Source organism: Ambystoma mexicanum, chromosome 1p (assembly GCF_040938575.1).
Source record: "Ambystoma mexicanum isolate Mex_15411 chromosome 1p, UKY_AmexF1_1, whole genome shotgun sequence".
NCBI lineage: Eukaryota > Metazoa > Chordata > Amphibia > Caudata > Ambystomatidae > Ambystoma > Ambystoma mexicanum.
In genome coordinates, this window is record NC_090921.1 from 664351749 (window position 1) to 664379277 (window position 27529).

The window sequence follows — 27529 nt, forward strand, 5'->3', positions numbered from 1 at the left end:
GAGGGTGATGGCTGGAAGGTTTAGAATTCCACTCAACCTCTGGAGGGTGATGGCTGGAAGGTTAATAATTACTCTCCATCTCTGGAGGGGGATGGCTGGAAGGTTTAGAATTCCTCTCGACCTCTGGAGGGTGACGGCTGGAAGGTTAAGAATTACTCTCCATCTCTGGAGGGTGATGGGTGGAAGGTTTAGAATTACTCTCGACCTCTGGAGGGTGACGGCTGGAGGGTTTAGAATTACTCTCGACCTCTGGAGGGTGATGGCTGGAAGGTTAATAATTACTCTCCATTTCTGGAGGGGGATGGCTGGAAGGTTTAGAATTCCCCTCGACCTCTGGAGGGTGACGGCTGGAAGGTTAAGAATTACTCTCCATCTCTGGAGGGTGATGGCTGGAAGGTTTAGAATTACTCTCGATCTGGAGAGTGACGGCTGGAGGGTTTAGAATTACTCTCGACCTCTTGAGGGTGATGGCTGCAAGGTTAAGAATTACTCTCCATCTCTGGATGGCTGGAAGGTTTAGAATTACTCTCGACCTCTGGAGGGTGACAGCTGGAAGGTTTAGAATTACTCTCAACCTCTGGAGGGTGACGGCTGGAAGGTTTAGAATTACTCTCAACCTCTGGAGGGTGACGGCTGGAAGGTTTAGAATTACTCTCGACCTCTGGAGGGTGATGGCTGGAAGGTTAAGAATTACTCTCCATCTCTGGAGGGTGATGGCTGGAAGGTTTAGAATTACTCTCGACCTCTGGACTGTGACGGCTGGAAGGCTTAGAATTACTCTCGACCTCTGGAGGGTGATGGCTGGAAGGTTTAGAATTACTCTCGACCTCTGGAGGGTGACGGCTGGAAGGCTTAGAATTACTCTCGATCTCTGGATCGGCTCCGGGCAACCCTCCTGACCCTTGGTCTCCACCTGCAAAGCCATCATAGAAAGGGGAAAGGGTATAGAGACCCAGCCTACATCTCACTCTGATGACAACACACGAGGCCGAAACATGTCTGCGGTTGCTTGTGGTCTCATGCAGAAGGGATGTGACCTAGCAGTTCCAGCTGCACTGCCCCTTTTGGTGTGTAACCACACCTGATTTGCATATGGCCTTTCCACTTTCTGTAATTTCATTGCGGGCAAAGAATGAAGGCCTGGAGGGTTGCCCAGAGTCAAGCCAGGGGTTCAGATTAATTCTAAACCTTTCAGCCATCACTTTGTTTTTCTGGGGTCACCCAGAGTGTTGTAGCGGCGGGAGCACGGGCCCAAGCAGAGGCATTGCTAGGGGGGGCTAAGGGGGCTATAGCCCCTGGTCTTTTGGTTGTAGCCTCGGATTTAATCTCAGGTGCTACAGCCAAAAGGCTGGCTAGCCCCTAGTCCCAACAGTTCCGACATTAGCGTAGCCCCGGATCTTTTCCAGACCTAGCAACACCCCTAGGCCCAAGTTACCATTGTACAGCTTGACTGAGGTACTTCCACAGCCCATGTAACCGAGATACTTGCAGAGACTGTGACCGAGGAACTGGCAGTGAACATGTAACTGTGGTGCCGGCAAAGACCATGTGACAGAGGTACCGAAGCAGAACATTTGCCTTAACACTGGTATTAATTAATTAACACCAATAGTTAATTAACCATGTGCCTGTGGTATCATCACAGAACATGGGACTAACTCACAGCAACGTAACATTTGACTTCGGTACACACAGTGGAAGCATGACAATCTGGAGTAACGATATACAACACGCCCTTTCTCCCTCATCTGCTCTCCCTCAGCACTCTTTCGCTATTCCGCCCTCCCCCATCCACTTTCCATTTCTTTCTCCATCTTTCATGCTCCCTCCCTCATCTAATCTTCTTTTCTCCTTTCCTCCCTTAGTGTTCAGCAGAGTGTGATGGCGGCACCCAAAGGCGCGACGTCATCTGCGTGAGTAAGCTGGGGTCCGAGTTCAACGTGACCGACCCGTCTGAGTGCGGCTCCGTGGAGAAGCCATCTTCCCTGCAGCCGTGCAACCCGGGCGCCTGCGGGGCCCGGTGGTACACCACGCCCTGGAGCGCTGTGAGTATCCTGCCTGCCCCTCAGTGGAAGGCTGAAGATCACACCACAGGGGACAAGGGCATGGGGATCAGAGCTTAGACTCCACAGAAGTGCTCCCACCTCCTCCTCCACGAGCTGTCTACATTATAATGGAGATGTTTCCAAATGCCAACTCCATTGGGTGATGTCCCTGGGCTTATCATTAAGGGTGAATAACCTAAACTTCAACTACATCATTCCTCGGGCATAATCTCTGCCCGAGAACCAATAGCTGAGTACATTGTGTCCACGATAAGGTAACACCTTTAAAGAGGTATGTCTTTGGCCATTAAGTATTTGTTTAAAGTGCCAGAGACTTGCGTTTGAGAAGACTGGAGTATCTAGAGAATATGTGCACACTATCAGCCCATCCTTGTGGCTTTACACTGTGACAAAATGCTTAACAAAGCGAGGGAGGTGTGGGATTAATAGCTGCAGTTTATCACGGACAGGCTTGCGGCCTCTGCACGGCAGAACAAAAACAGCAGTCACCAGGGGCACTTAAACTTTAACGAGCATTTCAGAAAATCTATGAAGCACCCTGGGCCTGGGTCATTTATTTACAGAATGAACATGATTTACTCACAATTGAATTGCTTATTAACTGACCAAGAAAGGGATTTATTTACAGGCAACATTTTTTTTAGGGACAGAACCAGAGACTGATGTATTTAGAGTATGCAGACATGATCACCTAAGAACATGCTGAGTGGCAGAAAATACGTTTTCAGGACCTCATAATGTATTCCTTGTGGCAGGTGGGCCTTGCCTAAGCCGCCTGCACTCCTTTAGACCCAGTGGCGTTGCTAGGGTGGGTCTGGGGAGGCCAGTGCCCCCCTCTGAAATCCTGTGCCCCCTGCTTATGCCCTCCTACCTAAGGTGAGAAGTAACCATGTCTATCTGCTTGGTGTTATTTGTGACACTCACTGAGGCAAATGCCTGCTTATCACACTGCAATACTCCTTTTGTCTCAAAGGGAGCAGTGATCTAGCAGCTTGCAGCCCCTCCCATCAGAATGTAGTCCATGAAAGTGCTAATGATGGGCCATTAGTCACTGAATTGTTTTGTGCTTGCATTCTGATGGGAGGGGAGGTACAGTGGGCTGTGGGTAGTTGGTGTGCGCAAAAGCCTCTCTGCAGGAGTGCTTGTGACGTTACACATTACCTTTCATAGCTGCACCAACCCGCCTCCCCCCCCCCACTTGTGTTTGTGCCCCCCCAACTTTTGTCTTTGGCCCCCTCTGTGCCCCTCCTAAATTTGATTCCTGGTGAAGCCACTGTTTAGACCACACCCAGCACACTCTGGCCCCCTTTGCAGAGGCTCTCTCCTCGATCTCGAATCCCACATACAGCACTGTATGCACCAAAGACAGCAGCCAGCCGAAAGCAGAGTGTGTGGGACTAAACTCGGCACATGAGGAAGGGAAGGCGGCAGCGGAGGGAAACGAGGGAAAGGGATAAATCCAAGCACGAGAGAAATGAGCGGTTTAACTAGAACTTAGGCTAGCACACCACCTGTCGCATGCGCCAAGCCCAGTCTCTAGAGGCCATCCAGTTCAGCATTGGTCATAGGAAGTTTACTCCTTTTCAGCACGAAGCCGTACGCTTGGTGCGTTATTTGCATTATCCTGCCACCTAGTGGTTGAATGCAAAATGGTTAAACTTTTTAAGCATTTCTCAGCTAGGCTCAGTTGAAATGGACGGAAACTCAAAAAAGCTCCTTCTTCAATTCTTGCTCTGCCTTTGCCTGATTTGTGAGGTCCTGTGTGGCAGAGGCCATGCCGGGCCCCCCTAATCTGCACATGTAATGACATCATCATGACATCAAGGAAAATGATGTCACATGGGGTGACATAGGTCTTTGATACTCGAGGGGCTCATGGGCAGTTACATTTTAAGCCGTTTCTAATGAGTAAATCAAAATGCATATGCTCTTTGTGATGTACAGTATCTGCATGATAATATGACTAGTATTATGTATAGTGCAATGGCATAACTGTGGCCTTTTCTTATAGTATACACTTTTAAGATTATCACTTCTAGGGCCTAATAATTTTGACACTTTAGTCCTAGAGAAATAAAATGATTTGCCCGGGATCACAACCTTTAGTTGAGTGATTTGAGACCTCTCTGCAGTGTATGGATTTAACCACATTTCTTCACAGCTCTAGAAATATGAGTGGTTTGGCTTTCAGCCATACTCTGTTTTACAGAGACGAATTCATAACTACACAAATAATGTACCATTTTGACAAATATTTATATATTATATTTCTACATGTTTGGTGCTGAATTTTAATGTGCTATTGATTTTACTGCTATTTTTAACCTGTTCTTTTTATGGTTAATGCAGTCTTCTGCTACACTCTAAAATGGCCGCCATGTTATTGCGCCAAACTGTTAGCTTGTGCTGGTAGGCAACATGGAAGAAGGACCCATTGTTAATATCTACTCTCATTGTTTTCATGTCTCCCTAACGTGATCAAGCGCTCGGAGAAGCGCGAAACGCGTCGTTAAGGACACTGCCCTGGCGTTCTATTTTGTTTGCTGTGTGTTCTTTGCCTACTATTTTTAACCATCTATTAAACTCGTTTTTCTGTTAATTGAATTCGAGTTTGCTACTTTGTTTACTGGGACCTGCAGACCTCATGCTTGGAGTGCGGTTTAAAAAAGTACGATTGTAGCTTGTTTCCTCTTCTTGAATAAAGAAAAGTACCAGAATGCAAAGCGGTGCGTGGCGAAAAAGTGGCGTCTGATTTTTAACACTATAATTTCAACATTTAAAGACCCAAAACAAAAATACTGCAATAACTTCTCTGAAGGTACTCGTGATTTCTGGTGTCAAATAAACACACATAAAAATAAGGGAGACGGCTGGGGGACAACATTTTATTATCTTAAAAATAGGTACAGATTTGGCGATTTAAATGTGACTTTGTGTGAGCTTACATAAGAAAAACGCATCACATTTTTCCACCAAAACTGAACAAGTATTAGGGTCTTGTGGAAACAATCACTGATAAAGTGCTTCTCATTTTAAAGCGCTGCCAATTTCAAAGTGTTAGGTATTTGTGGGGGCCCAATGGGGCCCGCAGAGATGAGTTTGTGGGACCATGTGGGATGTAGGAGCAGATAGGTTTTCTGCAGGACATCACTAGGGGTGCGAGGGAAAGTGGGTATGGCTGTGTAGGGGCAGGGGAGGAAAATGGAGCTCACATTGGGAGGCACCCCCACCAGAGGGCGGCAGTTAGTATCTTTTGTTATTTTATTTTATTGTTTATAGAGCGGACATAGCTCGAGAGCAGTGGAGCGCTGTACAGAATGCGGATAGCCGCCATTTGGGCTGGCATCGTTTAACATTAGTGCAGGCCTGTGAGGTCTGTGCACCGGTATGTGCATCCATTGCAATTAGTCCTTGGTCAGGTGTTGTTGAAAGAGACATGTTTTAAGAGATTTGCGAAATTGGAGAATTGTCGGGGCATTTCAAGCCAACACTGCGATCGGGTTCCAGAGGTTGGGGGCATGACAAGGGAAGGATTGTTTGCGGGTCCTCTCTTTGCGGGCGAGTTGTGTTTCAAACCGGTTGGTCGATTTGCTGCATGAGGAGGGTGTGCCACTAGATATGTGGAGTTTAGCTGCCAGGTACGCTTGTGTGCTACTCGTGACTGCTTTGTAGATGGTACATGCAGTCTTGAAAATTATCCTGGCTTGGAGTGCAAGCCAATGTAGTTTGTGTAGGATGGGGCAATTCAGTCAAATTCCCATGCTCCTGTAATAAGACGTGCTGCAGCGTGGTGGACTGCTTTTAGGGGATCCAAGTGAGCAGCTGGGAGCCCTGTCAGGAGAGCATGCCCCCCATCGATGTGCGAGACCACAAGAGCCTGCACTACAGTCCAGAAGTCCTGTGGGGGTTGAAGGGCTTGAATTCTCGAAGAGTATAGATTCTGAGACAGGCGATTCGGGGCTTCTTGGCTGTGTGTTGTTTATGGAAGGACAGATTGCTGTCAATGGTGAAGCCTAAGGATTTTGCTGAGTCTGAGAGTTGTGGATCAAATCCTTCTAGGCGCATATCATTGAGATATTTTTGGACAAGTTGTTTTTTTGTGGGCGGATCAATGAGGACGAATTCAGTGTTGGATGGAGTTAGTTTGAGGTAGGCGGTCAACATCTAGGACTGGATGATGGCTAGATAATCGCAGAGACAAATAATGTCCTGCATGCTATATACCCTCATGTTCAACTGAGTATCATCTGAGTATTGGTGGATGGCTATATTGGGATCTTTGAGGAGATTGCCCAGAGGAACCATGTAAAGGTTAAAAAGGATTGGTGAGAGGATGGAGCCTTGGGGTCAATTAGAACGCAACCAATTCTTCTGGACAGCCTGGTGTCTGCCTGAGAGGTAGGATGTAAACCAATGCAGGACAGTGCAGAGAATCCCATCCTGTCGGCAAGGAGGGAGAGAAGGATGCAGTGGTTGACAGTGTCAAATGCATCTGAGAGGTCAAGGAGGACGTAGAGGCATGAGTTGCCCTTATCCATGATTTGGAGAGCATCATCCACCACCTGGATGGTGGCTGCCTCGGTAACACTTTGGGCGGGACCCTGACTGATAGTCATTAAGGAGGTGGAGTTGTTCGATTCTAGCGAGTAGTTGTGCAACAACTATTTTTTCCATGATTTTGCCAATAAACGGGAGGTTGATAATGTGTTGTAGTTCGCCAGGCCATCTGGATCTAGGGTTGGTCTTTTTCAGAAGAGGTCATATGAGACCAGTCTTGAGGGTGTCCGGGAATGACCCTTCTGCGAGGGAGGCATTGATGATGCTGAGGAGCGCATTGAGTGCTGGGCCTGCCAATTGATTAATGACGGAGGCCGGAATGATATTCTCAGAGTAAGAAGTAGGTTTGAGGGAGGCAATCATTTTTAGGAGAAACTCAGGGGAATGAGAAGAGATAATTTGATCCAGAGGGGCAGTGTGGGTGCCAGGGTGCAGGGGATGCTAATGCTCTGGTACCTCGAGTAAGGGTTTGGTACAATGCTTTAATACTTCAAAGAGGGCTTTGCTTCTGTTAGAAGCTGCTGTAATAGGGGTGGAGTAGTAAGCAGCTTTAGCCTCGGTAATCGTAATCGTACGGTTTGTGCGCAGAGATTTGAGGTTGGTGAGGTCTCCCGAGTTATGGTTTCTGTGCCACCATTTCTCTAGGGCTCTGAGCGTTTGTTGGCATCTAGCTCGGGGGTGTACCACGGAGAGGATAGCGTGGTTTTAGCCTGGCTGGATTTTAGGAGGGCATGAGTGTCCACCAATTTCATAGCAGAGTTGTTGAATAATTCCAGAAGGCCCTCGGCCTTCCATGTGGTGGGGAAGTCTGCAAAGTTTGCTTCTAGCTCACTGACCGGGAAGGTTGTGAATGAGCGGTGTTGAGTGAGAGGGTGTTTACCCTGACCTTTGTGAGCTGTAGTCGAGTGGGTGACTGATAATGGAATGGCAGCATGTTCAGACCAGTCAAGTGGGATAGGGTCTGCACAGGTGATGCAGGGGGGTGATGTAAAGACTAAGTCTAGGGTGTTGCCTTTGTTGTGTGTGGGGGAGAGCACAATTTGCTTAAAGTCCATGGAAGCGGTCAGTGCAAAAAGCGTGCTTCAAGCATGGTTGTCAGTGGTTGACTTGGGATGTTAAAATCACAGAGAAAGACATTATTTGAATGTGCTAATTTGGCGGAGAAGAGTAAGTTGGAGATGTCTGCAATGAAAGAGTCACTCCTGTGAGGTGGTCTGTAGATGAGGTGGAAGGTGATGGATTCCTCGTGTGATAGAGAAAACTGGCCGGCGAGTTATTAAAATTAGCTTGTTCTGGCAGAGGGGATAATTGAGCACGGCCAATCGCTCCTGTGAATGATTGCCACTCCGCCTTCAGCTTTTCCTGGCCGGTCAGCATGTTGGATGCAGTAGCCTTGGGGAAAGAGGACGTCAAAAACATGTGGGGAGGATGGAATAAACCATGTTTCAGTGATGAACAGGGCATCAAGGTTGTTGTACGAGATGAGGTCAGCAACCTCTGCAGCATCTGTGACTGCTGAGCGAGCATTGATTAAGACGATAGGGCGTCTGCATGTGGTCCGTGGGTGTTAGATGGGGCAAGGGCAATATTGATGAAGTTTGCTAGGGTAGCTTGCCGGGGCTGCCCACAGCACTAAGCCATTCAAAACCTAGTGAGAGTGGAGATGGGCTGTGGAGGGAGTAGACACAATGTGATGTATTTTAGTGAGTAGCAGTAGTAGCGATTAGTTTGTAGGTTATATGCAAGGTAGCGGACCAGGTCCTTGGCTCTATCAGGCCCGAACAGGCACAAATAGGTGAGGTCCTTGTCTTTGCACGTCTTTTGCTAAGGATACCAGCAATAAGGACGCCTAAGGAGAACTGTTTAAATAGGTGGGCCGAGTGACTGAATCCTTAAGTAGTAGCTTGGAAGGCATGAAAACTGGAGGTGGGCGGAGCAACTGAGTGGCCAAGCCTGGTCAAGTGATCAGCAGCTTACTCAATGATGTCCGTATGGAGCTGGCCGACGGTCCTTAAGTAGAGGCTTGTATGTGGCGAAAACTGGGGGTGGGTGGTGCAACTGAATGGCAGGGCCTGGTCACGTGACAAGCAACCTTCTCAAGGCTGTGTCAGCTGCTGTCTGCAGGGCCTCCGTCAGCGCAGGGCACCGGGCAACCGCACAGACTGTTCATGCCTTGTAACAACCGTGATCCATCTTTCCTGGAAGTGACACAATTTACTCTTGTCTGTTACTGAATATTTGACTCCCCCGTCTCTAAAGCTATTGCAGGACACACAGCGCAGACATGGCACAGCCAAAGGGGATCATTTGGCCACTAATGTCAAGGCAATTTCCCCTCCTGACCGTATAAAATCAAACTAAAGACACTAGACCGGGGATCTGAAACCTTTTGGTTCTCCAGATGTTTTGGATAACAACTTCTATCAGCTCTAGCCAGCAACATCAATGGGAGTCGCTGTCCAAAATATCTGGCGAACTGTAGGTTGCAGACCCTGGCACTAAACGTATTCAAATTGGATTTGTTTCACAATCTAACAACATCTGTGCATTTCCCGAACTGCAGCTAAGCAAAAAACCCTCCTTGAAGGCTTCCTTAGCAGCTGTGATGGAGGAGCTACTGGCACATGAGACTTTTGGACCAATTTACAGTAACACACTTTCTCTCCTGGGAACACTGTTTGGGGAGAGGTGGTCTATCCCACCCCCCTCGTCATTCCTGCACGAAATGGATCCTGTGTTAGGGTGACCAGATTTTCAAAACAAAAAACCGGGACGGACAACAACATAAAAGAGGGACTACCCCATAGCAGCCCACCAATTACCGCCCCTCCCCCAACACACCCCCACAACCACCGCCCAACCATATTTCCAGCACTTCTCCTTTCTATAAACTGTATATAATCTCATTTTGCAGTTTTTTCTGTGAATCGTGGCATGTTACCTCAAAACGAGCGTTAGCTCTAATTAATATTACATGGCTTGCTGTGCAATAATTTCCAAGGCAGTCTCTGTGGCACAGTCAGTAAGTGTTCTGCCTTGTACCTGCGAGGTTGGGGGTTTGAGCCAAACCTCCAACTTCAAAATTCTGAAAGTGTTGTGAAAAATAATTACGGTTTTAATTAATGTAGCCCCCCAAACATGCAAACCCCGGATGGGGTTTCAAAAATGAAAAAACTCCCAGGGCCCCTGGACAGTGGGTGATTTCCCCGGACTGTCCTGGGAAAACCCGGATGTCTGGTCACCCTATCCTGTGTGTGCCAAAGGGGGGAGACGTCCCCACTGTTTCTTTGGATGCTCAATGCTAAATACTAGAAAAACAAGCAAACAAATAACCAGCCCTTTGGCAGAACAAGGAGGCTCCATTTTGTGTGACACTGAAAGCCATCTTTTACTAGGCCCGAAAATGATCTCTAAATGCTGCCTCTCCCATGCTCAGTGCCTTGCACAAACAGCCCTGGCCCCCTCCACCTCCCTGCCAGCTCCGCACAAGCCCTGTTCTCACATAGGTCCAGGCATGTATTGTTGCAAATACTCAGTGTCCTTTCTTTTCCAGATGAGCTTAGTGCCCTGTGTGTCACCGGAGCAGGCCCCCACCCATGTGCCCAGTCATCTCCACTAAACTGCCTGTGCTCCCTTGACCCCCTCCCCACCAGGCCACCGTCCACTGAGCCCATGTCCCCCAACCCTTTCATACAGATACGAATCTGACCCCCTTTTAGTGACATGATGGAACACCCACCAGAGCCCTAATCCCAAGTGCCAATATATTCTCCTCAAGCCTAAACACATGTCCACCAATGTCATGGGGAATCAGGTAGATCACAAACCTACAGGGCAGCTACTTGGTTCAGGGGGCACTGCATTTTATGGACACCCAAGTGCAAGGGTCGGAATGCCGATATATTTGCTTGGGAGCAACCCACAATAATGCCAAACATGTTATGGTTGCTATTTGTCTTGTGTCATGAAGTCCAATTGTTTTAGATTAGTCAGCCAGGGAACGCAGTGTGCCATCTAACTGACCTTCACCATGGAGATGAGCCCAGCTGACCCACGTGCCACCAGACTGACACCCGAGCAGCAGCCATTCTAACACAATCACCCTGTATCAGTTTATTCCTCCAATTGCATCATAGAATTGTGTGCCTATCGCCACATGTCATTAGTGGCGTCTTTTTGTGTTATAATTTGCTGCCCTTGTAATTGTTGGAAGAGCGCTCTCCGGGCAGCAGAGTTCTCTGTGTGCACAAGTTACTTTATACATTTTGTTTTAATTGCAATCCATCTCCTTACTCATTCCCTATTGGGCGTGTCCATTATTTGGTCTATGGAATAATACATGTATGAAGTAGCAGCCTTCAACACCAGGACCATCAAGCATTGGAAAGTGGGTGAAGGTTCTGTAGGCAAGAGGGTTCAGCTGTGCTCTCTTATAGTCCAACATGGGCAGTAGACGCAGAGCTTTTCTGCAGCCTCAGCAAAAGTGTCACATGACAGTATGGTACAATGTGGTCCATGGTGGTGGGTCATGCATCAGGGCAGTGGCGGCGCATCCCACGCACTCATGGTAATGAGAATATTGGCCAGTGACCTCACCTTTACTAAAAGTTCACATATGTTCTTCGTATTTCTAGGGAAGATATAGAAAAGCACAGAACTAGTGTGTGATTGCCATTAATATAAATCCAACCTAGCACTTGTAATTTACAAAAAATACAATTTAACTTATCAGTTTATGAAATGTCAACAGGTAAAAAACACCTTTCTGGTGCAGTAAGTGAAGGAGACTCTTTATAAAACTCTGTCCAAGATTAGTTACTACATCACACATAGTTAATGGCTTTTGTTTGAAGAAATATACCCGAAAGCGTAAGTACCATTCCATTTTCATAAATTAAACTTTCTCTACATGCTTACAGAATTGTGTTGTTCCTAAGAGGGGTATTTAGTCCATCTCACTAATGGCAATTGTTTTCCCACCAGCACCACTCAGGTTGCATCTCTGTTTCCCGGGCCCCCCTCTTGAGTCAAAATCGAAACCAGTCTTGTTCCCAAGCTTTGTACACTGGGAATCCGGACATGTCCCGCCCCCAAGGTTTATATTCCCACTGACGGCCATGATGCCCTGCCCTACGCGAGCCATGACATCTGATTCCTGCCATGTCCTGGCCCCAGGGTATGGTTCCCACTGACGCTTGCCATGTACTGCTCCCAGAGTCAGCGAGGGGCACATTGCATAGGCCTGGGACAGAGGCGCAACCAGGATTGTCTAACAAGTGGGGCCTGAAGCTAATGCAGATGGGCCTAGCACAGGGACATTAGCATCTGTAAATGCCCACATAGCGATGTAAATTCCCATAAAGCACTGTTAAATGCCCACATAACGCTCTATGGGGGCATTTACAGATTTTGGGTGGGCCTTGCCCGCTCAGGCCCCACCCTGTCTATGCCTCTCGCCTGGGGGTTGCAAGACCCGCAAATAACAAATGTGCTGTTGCTGATTGAGGCGCTGCGGAGGCATGCACGAGGCAACCTGCAGTGCCCAGTCAGCCTCGCTTGAGCTGGTAGCCCAGAGGATGTGCAAGGCTGGAGGCCCTGGGGGGGAGATTATTACATTATAATAATTATACATCCATGATCAGGGCTCTGCACGTGCATCCACAGTAGTGATAGATCTCAAACTGTATTCATGTACATAACTGTCTATACTATGCCTTGTAATCTGTACTACCCGACAGCGCCCAATTACCTCCGGGTCAGGTGCGCGATATAAATAAAATAAACAAACAAACAAACAAATGTACCCAAAAAATTGTGGAACCTTGACTCTGGCCGGGGATAGAGTAGGAAGGAAGGGAGCAACGTGCAACACATTTTTCAAGGGTTGCAGTCATGCTGGTTGACAACCAATTGAGTTGAAACCGATTTCCGTTTAGCTGTAACTGATATCCGGTGGTAAAATGGAGAAGTGTGCTTTAACTTCACAAAGAACAGTACCACAATGCTGCAAGTGGTTGCAAAAGGCAGTGGAGCTGTTAGCAGTAAAAAAGTAGTGGAACATCCTCCCGACCGTTTCCGCTCACTTCGACCACTCATCCACAGTAGCTTCCATGACATTAATTCCAGCATTGACCATTTCATCTGGGCCCCATCAACACTTTTGTAAACCTTGCACCTGTGCCCAGAAATACATATCCTATTTCTCCCCAGTTCCTGAGTTGCCCCGCTGCCAGACTACATGTAACATTGGATTCCTGGTGTACACGCGCTCTCTAACGTCTGGCATGTTTTGTCTCCAGTGCTCCAGGTCGTGTCTCGGAGGCCTCCAGGTCAGGGAGGTCCGGTGTCTCACAGAAAACAGGACCTTTAGCCGCAACTGTGACCCCGAAGACAAACCCATGGAAAAGCGCACATGTAACACCCAAATGTGCGCCCTGCAGCTGGGTATGTATGACGCAGTGCACATGCACGTCTGACATACTGAGAATGAGTGCTATGCTAAGGGGGCAGAGCTATGCATAGGTGAATGATCGGGCAGAGAAATATGTGTGACCCTGCCTAGAACAGTGAATCACTCAGTAGGGATTGGGCAGAACGAGCAAACTAAGCCTCCATGCTGAATACACCATTCATGTATATGAAATATCTGATATATATCAACATCTTTTGTTATGATGATTTATACCATGCACTACTGCCATTTGCATAGTCTCTGGGCACTCACATGGCTCTGTAAGAGAAGTGGGTGGGGTTGGTTAATGAGGGAAGAGGGATTGGATAGACGTTGTGCTCTTCTGTTTAATGCTTGCAGAACCAGCAGAAACTGGTCCCTGTGAGGGTTAGATTTCTGCATGTGCACTCGTTGTGTGCACTGGGCTTGTTGTGTTCGGAGGGGTAGCGTCCAGTGTCTGGGTTATTTGTTGTTTGCAACTGTTCGGTATTGTGGTGTGGTTTGCGGTCGGTGTGATTTGTGTGTTTTTGTGTGTAGTTTTGCTGGCCCTTTTGGGTGTGTTTAGTATGTGAGCGGTATGTGGGTGTGGAAAGGAGGAGGGGGTGGTTAGTTGGTTTCTGTTCAGCTCTGGGTGTGTGGTTGTTTATTGTTGGTTCTTCGATCCGTATTGTCCCATGTTTGCTTTGGTCTCAGAGTATGATTTGTGGAGGCACATGTTTTTAGACTTTCTTGGTGAGTTTAATAGCCAGATTTTCAGTTGTTTTGTGAAAGTTAGGTGGTGTTCTGTCTTTATTATTGCCTTTGGGGCCAGCTACATAGAATGGCTACCAAATAGGAGAATGTGGTTTCTCCGAATTCTTTTTTCTCGTAGTGCTTTGTTTCTATTTGGACATTGTTGCTTGATCTTAGGTTTCTTCCTGGTTAGTAGCAGTTGATTTTAGCTTGGAGAAATTTGGCTCCTTCTCAGTGTACTGATTTGTAGCCGATGCAGAGGGCTTTAAAGTTAATGTGTTTTTTTTACTGTTAGCCCGTGTAGACTTCTCAGGGCTGGTGTGATGTGGTCTCTTCCATTTAGTCTCAGGAGTAGTCTTGTTGCAGTATTTTGGATGTGTTGTTTTTTTGTAAGAGGTTCTGGCATTCCAAGGTAGAGGCTGTTTGCGTAGTCTAGTCTCGATAGTACCAAGGAGATGATTGTGACAGTTATGTGTGGGCAGTTCAGGTAGGGGAGTATCCCTCTTATCAGTCACAGGAGGAAAAAGCATTTATTTTGCTATTTTGTTGACCTGTGCTTCTAAAGAAAGTCTGTTGTCCATTAGGACCGCGTTTTAAAAAGAATCACTGGCTGTGTCTCTGGTTGGGTTCCCATGCACAGTGGCCAGATCAGCAATGTCTGTGTTGCAATGTCTTCTGAAGGGGAGATCATTATTTCTGTTTTGACCGGGTTTAGCTTGAGATTGTTGTTTGTCATCCACGTGTGTATGTCAGTGAAGAATTTGTTGATGCTGGTGTTTGGGTCTTGGACGGAGGTTATCTTGAAGATGAGTTTGGCATCATTTGCATAATTGTAGGAGGTCAGTCCATGAGTTTGAATGAGTTTCAATAGAGGGGGGGACATGTAGATGTTGAATAGGAGTGTGGAGAGGCTTGATCCTTATTGTACGCCTCCAGTGATCTATTGACTGTTACATGCAAATGGCGATAACTGTGTACTTTCTATTCGGTTGGTGAGGAAAGATTTAAGCCATTGTAGTGCAAAGTTTTTTATGCCGCATTCCTCCAGTCTCTTTATTAGTGTTGTGTTCCTGATTGTGTTGAATACGTCTAGTAGCACGAGGGCTGATTGGGTGCTGCGTTGATTATTACCTCATCAATATGGAGAGAAGTGCGGATATAGTTCCACTCATGCGTCTGAAGCCGACTTGGGATTGGTTGAGTATTCCATTGTTTTCTACATGTTTGAGTAGTTCTTTGTAGATGTGGTTCCTCAGGATTTTCACTGTATAAGATCGATTGGATATTGGTCTGTATTTGGTAGAGTCTTCTGCATTTCCTGCTTTGCTTTTTGGGATAGGCTTGATGCATGCGGATTTGAAAGATGTAGGTCCTATTCCCGTGTTTAGGGATAGGTTCATTAGTAGTGAGAAGTATGAGGCTGGCGTTCTGTGGTTGAGGAATTTTCTGAAGATGACCGGTGGGCATGGGTCACTGAGGGATCCATTGAGGTTGGCGTTGGCGTCTTTTATTGGTTTGTTGAAAGTTTCTTCGATTGAGTGTTGTGGTTCCAAGTCTAAAATGATATTATACAATGTACACAATGTATAATGACATTCTACAATATAAATATGGCATGTAGCATGTATTTAAACAAAATACAACAAATCTCCATTCAAAGTTACTGACTGTCTGAAAGAGCACATTCCACCTCCTTACAGCCTTTTAACTATAACCACCCTCATATTGCGCCTTCCTGATTGTGTGACTCCTCCCATTGACGAACTGGCCAAAAGGGGCACTTTCTGACAGACTTTGCTTTTGGATTAATTTGTTGTTCTCACCGTTTTTAGTTTTGGTCGCCTAGGCATTCCTGTGCATGTGGGTTTTTGTGTTGGCCTAAGAATACATTGTAAACCGGCTCCCCTTTTCATTCCTGGGCACTAGCTCGAAGAAACTTTGCACCAGTGCAACTGCAATTTTGCAACATATTAGAACTAGGGCAGATATTGACCTTTTGCAAAAAAAAAACACTTTATTGCATTGCATTTGTAACCGGGGCAATGTTTACCCTAGTGCTAATACAATTGTATATTAGCACTACGTCAATTTCTGCCCTGCTCCAAAAATGCATATGTTTTGTACCAGGTCGGTTTTCCCCCTAATGCATGTAAAATGTAACTTGCGCCATGGCAACGTTTCTGTGATATGACCCTTGGTATACAGGCATCCAAACTTATTAGCACCACATTTTCCGCTCCGTGGGTAATGGACAATGACCTTTCATGTCCTCGTCTTGAACAGCATTCAATTTCCAGCAGGCAGATCGATAAGAACCTACACAAACATCACCTAAAGACACGAGATTAATTACAATGCATGACAGGGTCATTGTTTAGCACTGCTCGCAGCTAGTTCTGCAAGCCCCTCCCCGCCCCCCAATGTTTAATCCACTAGCAATCATAGCATATTAAAACCTTCTAGAATTGTAAAAACAAAAAAGTGCTACCGTAATGGTCACTGCCATTTACCTGTCCCATTGTAAATGGTCTGACATGCTGATCAGAGATAAGATCTCATTTAGGGTCCCCTGCAGCCCAGTGTGTTTCCCTTTCACTTGAGGGAGTCAGAGCAGGGGGGGCCCCAGTGAGCCTTTGTCCCTGGCCCGACTGATGATAGCACAGGGGCAACGCGCTGGCTTTGGAAGCAAGACCACGCAGAGCAACAGAGGTTCGAATCCCAGACCCGTGCTTAGAAACCGACCTCAAGTATGGTATCAGGCGTGTTATGAAAAACAAATAAATAAATCCTCCTCTGCATTCAACCCCCCAGCAATTGCCCCATCAGATCTCCATTGAGGCAGGTTCGGACTCTTGTCACGACCATCATGAAGCGCCTCTAGTATCGTTGTGCACACCTTCACGCAGGCCTTTCCCCCTCAGTATCTCCCCCAATAACTCCCTATTTACAAGGTCTTAAGTCACTTTCAGGTCTTCACGTTTTCCCTTTTGTGTGGTGCGGGACGGTGTGATGCGCACATATGGGAATTTCGCTCCGTTGTGCTGAAACAGCTATGGCCCTCCTGCTCTAGGATATTCCTCACATTAATAACTGGCATGAAATCATGGATACCAATGCCCCCTTTGCATGGGCATGACTGGTAAATGAATGCTGGGTATTGGTAGGACACCCCAGTCAAATCTTGCTGCAAACAACAGATTTCAAGTAATACATGCCTTACTACATGTGCTCTCATGTATGCATGCATTCTATTTCAGAGTGGTTGCAGTCTTACTTTATGGCCCTGTAGTAAAGCGATTGCTAAGAGTTACACTATTCTGATGTATAGATTGTACAGACTAAATACAGACAGTAATTGAGACCTCCAGATGTGTTGTACCATCAATGATGCCATGATGCCACGATGGGTGGTATAGATATAAAGACCATTCGCAGACAGACCTTTGTAGCTGCTGGCTTTGTGTCTCAGCGGCAGAGTTAACATGCTAGAAGTATTCAATAAGCCAGCAGAGGTGAACAGCCCACCTAAGAATAGTCCTGGAATGACTGCCACTTGCATGCCCCTTGAGTTTTATCTCTTCGTTATGTGGCCAAACCAAATTCAAGCTGATTAACGCTAAATGCAAAAGCTAAAAGAAATCGCCCTGGCAATGCTCGTTTTAATAAATATTCTTTGTACCCCTTCTCTGTCCTCCTGTTGGCTTATCTCCCTACCACTCTTTCCCCTCTTTCATACTGTCTCCCTTTTAATGGCATTTCCCTGACGCCATGCAATTCTAAGACTCAGGGGTCTGCGAGTAATCATAGGAAACATGTGCCCTTCTGGTCTAAATTACTCTTCACTCAGAGTGGGGATTTTCTTCTCACTTTTGAACTCATTGTAAGGAACTTTGTGAGTGTGTTATTAGGCACACCAATACTTCTGGTTGTGTGTGCAGGCCTTTTTGCTTTGTATGGCTCTACAGCTTCGATGCGACCGGGCTTGCATGCTAAGTTTGCATTGTTATGTTTTGTTGTGTAATGTTATACTATATTAATGCATCAAGCACACATACCGTTGGCACTGAGATCATCAGAAAACCTTCAAAGACAAGGTCTCATGTAAGGAAAGCTGCCAGTTTAATTTATAAGTAGATGTGTATGGACTTAATTCTGCAATAGGAGATGGCTGTTCAGGCTCAGGGGTGGTGGATGCTCATTCCAGAGGATGGTCATCCTGGCTGAAAAGGCCCAAGCTCCCCACAGATGTGTGGATACCTGCCCCAAGCGTGTGGAGGCATCTGCGCGGAATCTGTTTCAGTAGAGCCGCGCTGTGGGTCTTTATGAACGCAACACAGAGATATCAAGTCAATGGGCTTGGCAGCCGGGTGCCAGTGCAGATGGCAGTGTGAAGGGGTGACGTGCTTTGAGGGGTAGCTTTAGGAAGAGCCTGCAGGGTAGGTTCTAGATTTGATTGGAGTTGTTTGATGATTTTTAGAGGGAGTATAGAGGGATTCCAAGGTATAGTACATTGAAAGGGTCCAGACAGGAGGATAAGTAAGCATCCATGTTGGTGATCTCACAAGAAGAGGAGAAGGAAGAGTGGTAGCCTGAAGGACTGCCTCTGTTCCAAACTTAATTTCAGGGTGTTTTGCGATGACCTGCTTAATTGATTGTCCACTATGTGGGTGCGATTTCTCGCCGTCACCATAACCAGTACAATGAGGGACCCTGCAATAACTCAGACAGAAAAGAGCCAAGTAAACATTACTTTATTAATGCACAAGCATTCGCGAATGGGCTGCAAGTTCAAACGTCTCGCAAAGCAAGTCGTCGAAGTGCCGCGCCTTCCTCTACACATCATGCTCTTTTATACTTTCCTGTTTACATTGCCTTGCACATAGAACACGTCCACCCCAGGGCGGATCTCCAGTTGGAGCTTATCTGAAGTATCCAGTTGGAGTTTAACGAACAACCATTGCACATTTGCTATCGTGGTCTATCGTGGTTTCCTGTTATCCCGGTCTTCACATTCTTTCGTGCCCCTTTGTGCCCGTATCTCTGTGCTCAAGGCTATGCTTACTCATTCCTTCCCCCACCCGTAATCTGCAGATAGTTTTAGCAGGCTCAGCATGCTTCGACATACAGTGACCAAACACAATTCTTCTGTTAAAAACAAGTTCTTGCCAGGTCAGCAGGTCTTAAACGCCGCTGTATAAAGAGAATGCCTCTTCTTTTAACAAAAGGGTACATTCTTTTAACGCATATGGTGATTAGTACAAACTCCAAGTGTGAGCACAACATTACATATGCATACGTACCTTCAATCCACCCTTTGCTCACACTTGAGCATCAATCTAAACAGTCCTAGCATAAGCAGATGGCAGGAAAGCAACATCATTACATACTGTCTGTACCATAATCTTCTCCAGGCCTCCCATGTCAAAAAATTCCTGTTGTACATGGCTTTTATCCATTGGATTTAGGCGCGTTATGCTGGAAGAACACATGGAAACACAGCACGACACACATACCGGGAAGCATTGGATGCAGAGACAAATTCCTACAACTATTGCCGCTAGAACCAGTATGGGCGTAAGGAGCTGCCACCCGATTTCTTTTAGGAGTTTCATCCACCAGCTATCTCCTGACCCTTCCTCCTGGTGGATACTATCCGCTATTTTATGTAGTTTGTTTATTCCATCTAAGATTCCTGTACTTTCTTCTGGTATGTAAACACAACATTGGGACCCCACCATGAAACAGACCCCGCCCCTTTCTGCAGTGAGTATGTCTAAGACATACCTATTCTGGAGAGCCACTAGCCGAATTGCTTTTATTTCATAAGTGATGTTTTCCATTAGGTCTGCGGATTCTTCGATTACGAACTCAAGGGCCCTGCTTAGCTTTTGGATTTCTTGACTGTTCATAAAGATGCCCGCTGGAGGAACCAGGGCCCCCATCAGATCTATAAACGTTTCCCATCCTGTAGGTTGATACGTAGGAATTTTTGGGTTTACTGCTCGTTTATTTCTGCTGTGTATTTCTTTATGCAGAGTAGACGGGGCATATACCATCACAGCCGGCATTATTCTGGCTATGTAACATACCCCAACAAAATCTCTCGCTAACCACAAATAAGCCCTCTTGTTACAGACGTAGACATGTCCCTCTATCTGTAACAATCCCTTCATGTAGTTATTTAGATTCACCATTTGACTGCACCCCGAGATCATTCTTTGATTACCTCTTGCGTTTCTCTTAAAACATATATTCTTTGGCCTAAACTCTTGTGTGATGGTGATAGGGGGAGGAGGTTCTCTTACTATCTGTACCATAGCAGGTGCAAGCCCGATTCCCTCAGTTTTGATTTTATAGCATATCTTTGCCATTAGAAGGGTTTTGTTCTCTCCTCTAACATAACAAGCGGTATTCGGCATCATGTATTGCTGTGCTGACACTATTCTCATGTAAATTAATGTACACCCGGCATCCTCAGTAACTGGCGACGCGTACACTGGGATGCCTTCACTGCTATGTCGGGGCATGTGGGTGCAGATCCAGCAATCAGTTTTATTCACTACCCCATATGTTGTGTTTATTATCTTCACGTATTCATTTTTAGCATAGTCTTCCGGGTCGTGTTGGTCATAGGCATCTCGATTCCTGCTCTTGACCCGATCTATTCTCCCTGTTCCGTTTGACACGGGTAACAAGTTCTTTAATTCATATCTAGATGGATGTTCCAAGTACCAGAATAATATGGCGAACGCTATTAATACTACTATTGAGCATACAAAAAATAAGATTTTGTTCCTTGTGGTGCAAAGTGGTGTTTTTCTCTTACCTTCTGTGTTTGGGGAGCATACATTTATCTGCTCAGGGATTAAACCAGCATATACGGGTGCAGACATAATTCAGTATGTGGCTCAATTATAGGTACGTATGCGTATCAGATGCAACCTAGCGATATAGCTGTATCCCCTATTTAAAGCACCAGTGTCCTTATTACTCTAATAGTGGTAGGTCTCACTGAAAACCTTCATCCGATCTGTCCCACGTCTCGTAGTGCCTGTCCCATGAGGGGAACGCCGGAGGCCCTTCAGGCTACAAGCCCGTTGTCTTCAGTAAGGCACAATCCTGCTAAAACCAACAAGAGAGTCCAAATGTTCATCTCCCTAATGATCAAAGTTCAAAACAGTGTCCTTACACGTTGTTTGGCACATACACGTCACGGGATCGGAGGCGATGGGCACACCTACTAATGGCGTCTGGCAGTACTGTTGCAACCTGGGGTTGGTTGGTTCCCTTTTCTGGAGGAATCAGTAATGGGAGCGTCTTCTTGACGTGATTCACGTGGTACCAGTGCGATTTGCCATCAACTTTTACCGCAGTTTGTGTTGCGAGGAGCACCTGAAACGGGCCCCTCCATCTGGGTTGCAGTCCGCTGGCGCGATCGAAGGCTTTTATAACAACCCAGTCACCGGGCTGCACGTCGTGACCTTCTCCTATCAGAGGAGATGGAGTTACTGCGTTCACCTGTGCATTAATAGAAATCAGTCTATTAGTTAACCCAATACAATACTGTTGTAATGCAGGCCATGCTTGCTCAGACAATCTCTTAGGTGATATGGGGGTCCCAATACTTGGTGGACGCCCCATAACAATTTCGAAAGGAGATAAACCATGTGTACGCTTAGGCATAGTACGCATACTCAATAATGCAATAGGCAATGCATCCGGCCATTTCAGTCCCGTTTCAGCACAAGCCTTTGCCAGTTTGTTCTTCAATACCTTATTTGTGCCCTCTATAATCCCAGCTGATTGAGGATGAAAAACTGCGTGGAAGCGTTAATCAATACCAAGGGCCTTGCAAACTTTGCGTACTACTTCACCAGTAAAATGAGTCCCATTGTCAGACCATAGATATCTGGGGACCGTATACAAGGGCACCCAGTGTTTCAATATGCATTGTGCTGTGGAGGTGGCACTATTGTCCCGCAGGGGATATGCTTCCACCCATCCTGAGAACCCACATCTCATCACCAAACAGTAGGAATGTTTATTTACAGGCTCCAGCTGTATAAAGTTCATATACACCACCTCAAAAGGGCAGGTGGGTAACTTACTGTGGCCCGCCGGGGCTGGTACACCTTTCCCCACATTGTATAGAACACATATTTCACATTGTTTTGCCCATTGACATTCCCAATCTTTTGTTGTACCACACAGCACTCAAAACTTCTTCCATAGTCCTTGCGTTAACGTGAGTTTAACCATGAGCCACACTCACTATCACAGGTAAGTATGCATCAGGTAGTACCCAAGTATTCGTATTGGTATGTGCCCATAGCCCATCTACCGTCTCCTCGTATTGATCATCCTTGTGCCAAGATAGTCTTTCTTCAATGGTTGCATCTGCTTGGATTTCCTTTATGCGCTCCTTCGTCCCTTCCATAGTCACATCCCTCCCCACTATGAGTTGTCGGGCCTCCCACCGTGTATCCCTTGTGGCAGCTAGTTTAGCCATCTGGTCGGCTAAGGAGTTTCCTTGCGTGACATAATCTAGAGTCCTTTTATGTGCTGGGCATTTCACTATGGCCACCATCTTGGGCAACGTAAGGGCTTGTAATAATTCAGCAATCAATTGGGCATGTTTAATAGTATCACCTTGGGAGGTTAAAAATCCACGCTCTCCCCAGAGTTTACCAAAACTGGAAACCACCCCATGAGCGTAGGCTGAATCAGTATAAATTGTCACTTTCATACCGCTGCTTAACACTAATGCTCTCGTTAGTGCAATCAATTCGGCTGCCTGGGCCGATTTTTCACACACTTTCCCACTCTCAATCAACCGCTCCCCTGTGGTTACAGCATACCCTACTGTTGTCTCCCCATTTGGCAGTTTGAAACAGGAACCATCACAGAATAATATACCCTCATTATCAACCAGCGGGGTGTCTTGCAGGTCTGCTCTACCCTTAGTGTGTTCTTCCATTTGGATCACACAATCATGCCTAGTGTCATTAGGTGAGACGGGAAAAGGAAGCAGTGTCGCTGGATTCAAAGTGTTACATCGTTCGATTTTTACATTACTGGCAAACAGAATCATCTCATACTGTGTGAGTCTAGCTGTGGTCAAATGCTGTGTATGCACTCTATTCAGGAGAACGTCCACCGCATGTGGGACTTTTACTGTCACTTCGCTCCCTAGGATGATACCTGCACTTTGTTTTAGGGCTGTTGCTGCTGCGGCCACTGCTCTCATGCATGGGGGTAGGCCTCGAGCTACTGAGTCCAGAGCACTGGAGAAATATGCACATGGTCTCTGTTTACCCCCTTGTTCCTGCGTTAAGACTGACACAGCGCAACCTTCCTGTTCATCAACGAAAAGGCAAAATCTCTTGGTATAATCAGGTGTGCCTAAGGCCGGTGCGTGGCATAAAACATCTTTCATAGCTGTCAGGGCTTTTTCCATCTCAGGTGTCCATTCTAATGGTCCGTTTTCTTGTACTTCTTTTAAGGCTTTTAGCATGGGCTGGATCAATACAGAGAATTCAGGAATCCAGTGCCTACAATAGGATAAAACACCAATTATCCTTCGGAGACCTTTTGCCGTGTCGGGGCCTTTTATGGACTGTATCAAAGCAATGCGATCAGTAGACAGAGTTCGCCCCTCTTCGGACAACTCAAAGCCTAAATAATGGACCTTTTGTTTTACATACTGCATTTTGGCTAGGGCTACCTTGTGCTTATTTTCTGCTAAGTGCATTAGCACCAATCTGGTCACATAATGGCATTCCTCTTCGGTGGCTGCACATAATAGCAAATCATCAACATATTGTATCAGAGCAGTGTTAGCGGGTAGGGCTAGGTTATCCATCCGTGTTTTTAGTGCTTGGCTGAATATAGCGGGACTTTCTGTATATCCCTGCGGGGCTCTAGTAAATTGGTACTGTCTATCTCGAAGAGTGAAACTAAACAGGTACCTGCTTTCTTCGGCAATAGGAATGCTGAAGAAGGCATTTTTCAATCAATTACCGTAAACCATTTCGCTGTTTTGGGAATTAAAGTGAGTACACTTGCAATATTAGGGACAACTGGATATCTGGGTTCTACTATTTTGTTTATCTCCCTCAAATCAATAATGAAACGATAGGGTACCGCTTCATCACCTTTCTTGTGTACTGGAAGGATCGGAGAGTTACAAGGGCTATCATTTGTTGGCTCTACCACCCCTAACCGTATCATATCCTGTACTATTTGATATAGTGCCTGCTCTCCCTCGTGTGATATGCGATATTGTTTTATCCTGGGCAACCTGGCACCGGGCTTTAATTTGATTACTACTGGGGAAACATCCAACACCCCTACATCATTCCCATGAGTGGCCCATAGTTCATTCGGGATGTCTTGGAGTTCCGGGGGCAGGGTTTGCGTTACTCCTATCATACCCATAGGTTTGCTTATAGTCATTCTCACCCCCTGAGGGGAGCAATATATTGTGGCCCCTAGTGTCTTTAATGCATCAATACCTAACAAGTTTTCTGGGCAGTGATTGGTCAATAGCCACCCATTCTCCCATTTTACCCCATGAAGTTCCGCCTCTACTATTTCACTTACAGGAGTCTTTATTGGATTTCCCCCAAATCCAACTGATACCTTGCTTTTATCCGATAATGGGACAGCGGGGACGGCTCTGATATTCACGGAACTGTTTCCAGCTCCCGTGTCTACCAGACATCTCAAGTTTCGGTGGGGGCCGATCCTAATGGAGGCATAAGGCCCCCTCTGATCTATAGGTACTTGTACCACTCCCGCTGTCTCATTTCGGCCTCCTCAGGACATATCACTTGTGTTATCCTGGAAGTCGTCATTATAGTATACCCCTTCCCCACATCCTTCGCCCTGGCATACACCTTGTATTTGTGTTGTTTGTTGTGGCTGATACAGTAGATTGGGGGGAGGCGGGGCCGGCCAGGGAACATCCCCTCTTGCTTGTCCGTCAAAGGCATTGGGTTGAGGGGGTTTAAACATTCTATTGTCTTGATTGCCGTACCCACCAGTCCTATTTCCTGGGGCAAATGTTGTCTGTAAAGGGGGCCGTACGCCCCTTCCTCTCCCACCACTCTGGGGACACTGGGATTTCCAGTGTCCGGGTCTCTTGCAGAAGGCACATACATCTTGGGGTAGCCCATCCCTCCTCCCATATAGCGCACCTCCTTGCACTGTACCTCTACCTGTCCCTTGGCCCCCTATCATGTTGCTACTATAGCCCTGTGACGGGCCATTATAATTGTAGTTATACCTGCCTTGAGGCCCTTGATGCAACTGTTGCATCAACACTTTGGTTTTTAGATCCTTCTCTTGTCGTGCCTTTTGTTGCCCCTTTACTCTTTCTCCTCTTTCATAATACCTGGCCATTTCGAGGAGATCCCAGGGTTTTCTAGTCATCCACGTACTTTCTGCCTTCCTAATGTTCTCCTGGATTGGCCCGTGGAGCCCTTCTATAAAGTTTGTGGCAAAGTACCGTTGGCCCGTCTCAGACCCTATCCTCTAGCCCACTGTGTGCTTTAAATGCTGCTTCGTAACGCAGGAAGTATTGTGCTACTTCCTCACTTGCGCCCTGTATCACAGCAGACAGTTTCTCCACATTCACATCAAATGGGGGTAATACCTTCCTCATGCAGTTTCCTATTTTTACTCGCTTCCATTACATCTTTCCATTTTATTGTATCATTGTCTTTGGCACGAAAGGGGGTCCATATCTCCTCTGGGACAATAGCTAACAATATGTTATCTACATCCTCTACAGTAAATAACCCGGGTCTGAATAGCTTTCCCACTTCTTTGTAGAATCCTGCCGGGGGTCGGGGATGGACTTGGTGATATGCATCAATTCTATTCGAGATAAGGGGACATACACATAGGTGCGCATCATGTTACCAGTAACTGCATCTATGGTGGGTTGACACTCTCTCATTGTCATTGATAGTAACTTTTCCATGTTTGTTTGTTCACTTACAAGGGCCTGCACTGGTGATGAAGCAGAGGACTGATGACTAAGGTTTTTCTCTTTTATTTTTTTATAATCTTTTAACAGTTTCTCCACCTTAGCCATTCTCCATTCTTCCGCCCCAGAATCATCCACTCTTATATTAGATAGCAGTTTCTTATCCAATTCTGTCTTAATCCTATTCCACTGGGACACATATCTAGGCTCCTTTTCCTCTTCTATATCCTCCACCCTAATAAGAAGATATTTAATTACGTTTACTTGTATAGGCCAGCCAAGGCCCTCCATCAGACTCACCAGGGTGGACATGGACTGCGAGTGTATGGATGCTATCATACGATTAGCTACGTTTTGGCCCGCCTGGTCTGCATCTTTGAGTTTAGCCTCTCTTTCCTTCACCTCTCTTTCCCATGCCCTCTTTTCCTTCTCCCATTCAACACCTCCCCTTATGACTTCCGCTATTATGTCGGACATACATCCCCATAACTGAACACTGGACGCAGTCACTGGTAGTAATGCGACAGCGTCCTGATATGCTGAGGGCAGATCCGCAGTACTCTGTCCTCTCAATTTACAGTTACCCTCATAAAAGGTATATAGTTTAGTGGCCACTGTCCTAAATTCCAAAGGTGTCAAACTCCCCAATTGGTCCCGTAGGCTGTCATTGAGGGGTGTGCCATACAGCCCGGTCATAAGGATTTGCAAGTCTCCATCTCTATCCTTTTCTACAGTAGTCGTTCTCCTATGGTCTATCAACCTATCTGGGTCTCCATACTTCATTGGGAATTCCGCCCTCTCACCCTCACCTTCTCTCGAAGGAGCCGTAGCCCCTGGAAATAACAATTCAGTCGTTGTTTGTTCTGCTTCTAGTCCTATCACATCTTCATACCGAGGCGCCGGCAAGGCAGGATATTCTTAATCATCATACGTCTATCCAACTGGTCTAGTTTCTCATCCTTCTCTTTTATCTCTAGGTCACGTAATTTTTGATTTACTGTTCTCTTCTGCCCCTTTGCCTTTTGTTTGTTCTGAGCATTGCGCCTGCGCATTGCTTCTACCCTCCATAGTCGTATAGCCTCAAACTGTGCGGGTCTGACCCGTCTTTTTACTAATTCTATTTCTACTTTGGATATGCGGTCCACATCAAAGGACCCAGTGTCTGGCCATTTATGCTCAATCTAATCTTTTGTATATTCAGACCATTCTCTTAAGAACAATGTTGAATTCAATCCATGTTTAATCAACATATCAAATGCAGGGGTTCCTTCAAGAGGGGCATAGTGTCTCTTGCCTATACCACTCTTGCTGGAAGCCGCTTGACCCATTTTGTTGGTATACCAAATTGCCTAAAAACACTCACCTTTCCCAAATGTGCATTAATAGGCTAACATTAACAATACATCCTCCTGACATATATCGCCATACCAATATCAATACATCACCGTTTCATCATTATTATTCCATAGACGGACATACCACTGTCCTCTTCATAAACCCTAAATCGTTATTTCCTTATTCCATCATGCATCCATCCATACCACTTACCTTAAGGGTCCCGCCAGAGTGTTCCGGACCCGAAGGGCGACAGCCTGCTGTTCCACCGCCGACGGAGCCGGAAAAACAAGGATGACGCGTTGGTTGCAATCAAAGGTGCGGATTCAGTTGTTGGGGCCCCGTGATCAATTCCTTCTCCGGTTCCGCCGCGGCGTTCCTCACCCAGTGACGGAC

General features: G+C 46.4%; 1 protein-coding gene across 1 annotated transcript in view; it reads left to right on the top strand.

Moving 5' to 3' along the window:
- ADAMTSL4 (ADAMTS like 4) overlaps nucleotides 1-27529 on the top strand; it is a 549072-nt gene that overhangs the window by 505048 nt on the left and 16495 nt on the right. Inside the window, exons 16-17 of the mRNA XM_069649732.1 lie at nucleotides 1866-2045; nucleotides 12923-13067. Coding sequence (XP_069505833.1) covers nucleotides 1866-2045; nucleotides 12923-13067 — 325 coding nt within the window. The remainder of the gene's footprint in view (nucleotides 1-1865; nucleotides 2046-12922; nucleotides 13068-27529) is intronic.